The 4,127-nt window shown below is 36.6% G+C and overlaps 1 protein-coding gene across 1 annotated transcript in view; it reads left to right on the top strand.

The window, feature by feature from the left end:
* Nucleotides 1-2,866, top strand: part of LSM8 (LSM8 homolog, U6 small nuclear RNA associated) — a 5,292-nt gene extending 2,426 nt beyond the window's left edge. The window contains exon 4 of the mRNA XM_003201967.4: nt 2,610-2,866. Within this exon, the coding sequence (XP_003202015.1) occupies nt 2,610-2,700 (91 nt within the window). The 3' untranslated portion in view covers nt 2,701-2,866. The remainder of the gene's footprint in view (nt 1-2,609) is intronic.
* Nucleotides 2,867-4,127: the final 1,261 nt, after the last annotated feature.

The raw sequence follows: 4,127 nt of genomic DNA, 5'->3' as shown, positions 1-4,127 counted from the left end.
ATATATATATATATATATATTTACATGCCTATGCAGTAATGTGTCTTACATCTTTTATCTGTGGATAGCCCTGATAGAGCTATCAAAGGTGAGGCATATGAAGTAGCAAATAGCTATGCTTCTGTTGCAAAAGTGATTGCATTGTAATGTTAAGATATTGTTGGTTTAGAATATCTGAGTTGTAAATTAACCAGGTCACCAGTGATAGCAATGTGAGGAAAGGTCAGTATGAAGCTCAGCATTCTTCTTTTTTAAGTCTAGGGGTTGTGTAGATATACTTTATTCCAATCTGTGTATAGTAGGGTCTGCTAACAGGAAAAGAGAGAAAAGAGTGAACATATGATAAGGCAGGTCTTGCATGCCACGAATTAGCAAAGTACACAAAGTTAACTTCTAATAGGATTGATTTAGGGACACTATGGGAGAATTAAGATGAACTTTAAGTGAAAAGAGAATGCTTCATATTCTAAAAAATGCTCAGATTTTCAGGCTTGACAATGCAGCAACTGGTAGTTAAAGCTGATGTAGCAGCAGATTGAGGGGGGAAGTTGACATTTGATGTCAAATGCCACAATACAGTGAGCAGAAAAGCTCATTAAATATAGAGAAATGCGGAGCTGATGTGTCAAAGAGATGAGGAGGCCACAAGAGCAGTGGAAAGAAGCTCCAGTAAATGGGCCTGCAGCAGCATTCTAAAAACAGATTTATTATTATTTTTTTTTTTCTGGTCATGCTCAGCATAGGTAAGAATTTTCATTTCTAATTCCAAGGAATATTCATGGGAAATGCTGGGACTGAGATTTGTATCCAGGTGTGTTTATGTAATTACATTGAGAAAACATTATTTTGGAAGGTCCTCATCACTTCTGACTTTACCCTTATTATAAAAAAAGCTCAGGAGGGAAAGTTTAGATTGGATGTCAGGGGAAAGTTCTTTACAGAGTGGTGAGGTGCTGGAACAGGCTGCACAGAGAGGCTGTGGATACCCTGTCCCTGGCATTGTTCAAGGCAGCTTGGATGGGGCCCTGGGCAGCCTGATCTAATACAAGATCTGAAGTTAGTGGCCCTGCCTGTGGCAGGGGAGTTGGAGCTAGGTGATCCATGGGGTCCCTTCCAACTCAAGCTGTTCTGTGATTCTATGAAAACAAACAAACAAACAAAAAAATTGACAAACAAACCAAGGTAGCAAAGAGGTCAGATCTTTTTTCTTACTACTTGATTTTTTTTTTTTCCATCATATCAGGCTTCCACGTTATTCAAATATATTTAATACATTCTTTTGTAGAAAAAAAAAGTATATTTTTTGTATATTTAACACATTCAGAAATATATTCATTAGAAGGAATATTTCTGTATTCCTGCAAATATTAACACACTGATGTTTGCTGTCTGTATAAAAAAGAGGAGAGTTGAAACTTTAGCATCAAAAAAGGAGATTCTGAGAAGTTGGAGAAGCTATTGAAAAATAAACAGTCAAGGGATAAAATGTCTTCAGGCATTCCAGGGTGGCTAAAGGTACATAGTAGAAGCTTGCTGTGAGTATGCACCATCAATCAGAAAAACTCAGTGTATTTCAAAAGCAAGTGAAGGTTGTTACAGGGAGGACCATTGAACTAGGAAAAATAGGAAATATATTTGTGATAGGTAGTTATGTGTTTTTAAAAAAACAAACACAACTTTATTAAAGATTGTGAACAAAAACTATTTTAAAAACGAACATCTTAAATGCGTATCTGTTTTCTCTACTTTAGAAGCAAAAACTATGAAGCAGGCATCAAAAGTGACAGATTTTATTTCTTTCTTTTATGTCTGTGAGAATGAGATCTGGTGAAAAATCTGTATTTGTTGACATGAAATTTATGCTCTGATACAACAGCCAGTTTTTAATCTAAGGAAATGTTTTAAATTGAAAAGTTGTTTTGAAAAAAGCTGTTAACAGTGACATTGATCCAGGATCAGGTTTTCTTCAGCCAGGAATTCTAAAGGGATTCAAATATGAAATTAGCATTCATGCTGTCAATACTTGAACATTCAGCTGATATAAGCAGTTTAAGTTTGTGTTATCTGAGTTGTTGGCATAATGAAGGTAAGTCAGTGGTGGAATTAAGAAAGCTGTTTGGCATTCTGATCTACCAGTCATCATGGAAATCTTGATACCTTTCTGGAGATGTCTTACTCTTGAACTCAGTCCCATCCTGTCTCTGACTAGTTCTTTATAAACAGTGATTCATCAGGAAGGAAAAAATATTAGGGATTATTAGAAAGAATAATAGAACAGCAGGCATCATTGTGTCATTGCGTAAATACCTGGTATGCCGTGACCTTCAGAGGGCTGCAGTAGGAAAATGCACAATGAGCAGAAGTCAGAATAACCAGAGGTATGAAATGTTATATGTCACGGAAAATCTGAATAGACAAAGGCTTTTCAGTGTGCAAAAGGCATGGCTATAGAGGCGGCTGATTGCTGAAATGATATAATGAGGTGGGAGATTACTTTGAAAATTTGGCATTTAAGTGATAGAGCTCTACAATTAAATTTAAACAATAAAAACAAAACAAAGTCTTCACTTTCCAGGATTTTAACAAATGATAACTTGTTTTTATTACAGTGCTGTCATCGGTGAGATTGATGAAGAGACAGATTCAGCTCTTGACTTAGGGAATATTCGAGCAGAACCCTTAAATTCAGTTGTGCATTGAAAAGAAGAGAATGCACAGGGACTTTGTAAATCTTTGGTTGTACAGACCTATTTAACAATGTTCAACAGTTTTTACAAATTGTGCGTAACTTGTTTAGTCACCAGTTTTTTTTATTATGAATATGTTGTAGTTTCACATGTAAATTAAAGTTTCTACATTTTACTAATTCTGTTTTTGTTGAATTTACTTTGAAGATTTCATGCTGTGTAACTTCGCTACAAAATACATATTGGGAAATTGAAGCAGTATCAGGACAGGGGGCTCTGGTATAGAGATCAAAGAAGGTAATGCCTCTCTGCTCACAGGCTGATGTAAGTGTAGGTGCTAGAGCATTCTTGGAGAAGGTGAGAAAGGTGATTTCAGCCTCCTTTTCAGAAAAGACCACTGACAAAAACTGGCAACATAAAGCCCAAATAGGGTGATAGGCTGTGCGTTGTTGAACTGAATCTTCTTCAGTGAGGTAGGCAAAGGAGGGCCTGCTCACAGGATTGTAGACAGCAACTCTGCTGCCAGGAGGGAGCCAACTGAGAAGCAAAGTTTGGTTACCTACACACGTAGACAGCAGCAATGTTAAGATTATTTTTTACTTTTGGCTTGCATTCAAATTTTGTTTCTGTTTCAACACCAGATTTTATTTCCATTTGATGCTCTTGGTTTTGGTCTGGATTTGACCAAAGTGTGTGCTGGGTACGCTGGTGAAGAAATCAGACAGGAGAACTGATCAGAATGGGGTTCTTTAAATCAAACCTAAGGCCCGCTACCCTTCAAAAAGTACAAAGATGAAATAAAATTAGGCTCTACAATGGATTGTTAGGTCCCTGCAAGGGCATGGTGCAGAAGAAGCACTCAAAAAAACTGTATTAGATGCAGGAAGTTGAATTGTAACTAGTCTGATACAGCATTTGTATTCAATCAAACCTGTGCTTCAAGCTATGAATAGGTCACCAGTGAAAGTTAATGATTTCTTGAAAAATTATTATGAAGTGGATCAGTAGCAGAAGTAAATGGGATTGAAAGCAAAAAATGGATATCGAAATATGGCCTTACATTTCCTAAAAATGCTAGAGAATTAGTCCCCAAAGGATGAGGAGGCTGAAAATTCAAGTGTTATGTTTGTTGTATGTCAACTAGATAAAACTATGTGAAAACTACATGGCTAGCCAAGAGAGAAAAGACAAGAAAAAATAAATAGAGCTTAATTTTGAGAGGAAAAGTTATGTTCTCAGATGTTGGAAGAGGTCTGGAAGAGGAAACAGAGAACCATAAACTGCTACTGTGTTGGACAGGGCTATGCCAGCTGCTTTGTGCCATTTGGCTAGCTGCTGAGGTTCCTGTGGTTTTCCACTTCGTACAGATGTAGAAAAGAAAATGTTTCCTAGAAGATAAATGGTATTTTCTGTAAAAAAAAAATAAGAAGTCTTTTTTTT

The sequence above is a fragment of the Meleagris gallopavo genome, chromosome 1 (genome assembly GCF_000146605.3).
Source record: "Meleagris gallopavo isolate NT-WF06-2002-E0010 breed Aviagen turkey brand Nicholas breeding stock chromosome 1, Turkey_5.1, whole genome shotgun sequence".
NCBI lineage: Eukaryota > Metazoa > Chordata > Aves > Galliformes > Phasianidae > Meleagris > Meleagris gallopavo.
Note: the sequence above shows the minus strand (reverse complement) of the source record. Positions and strands in the feature narration are given on the sequence as shown.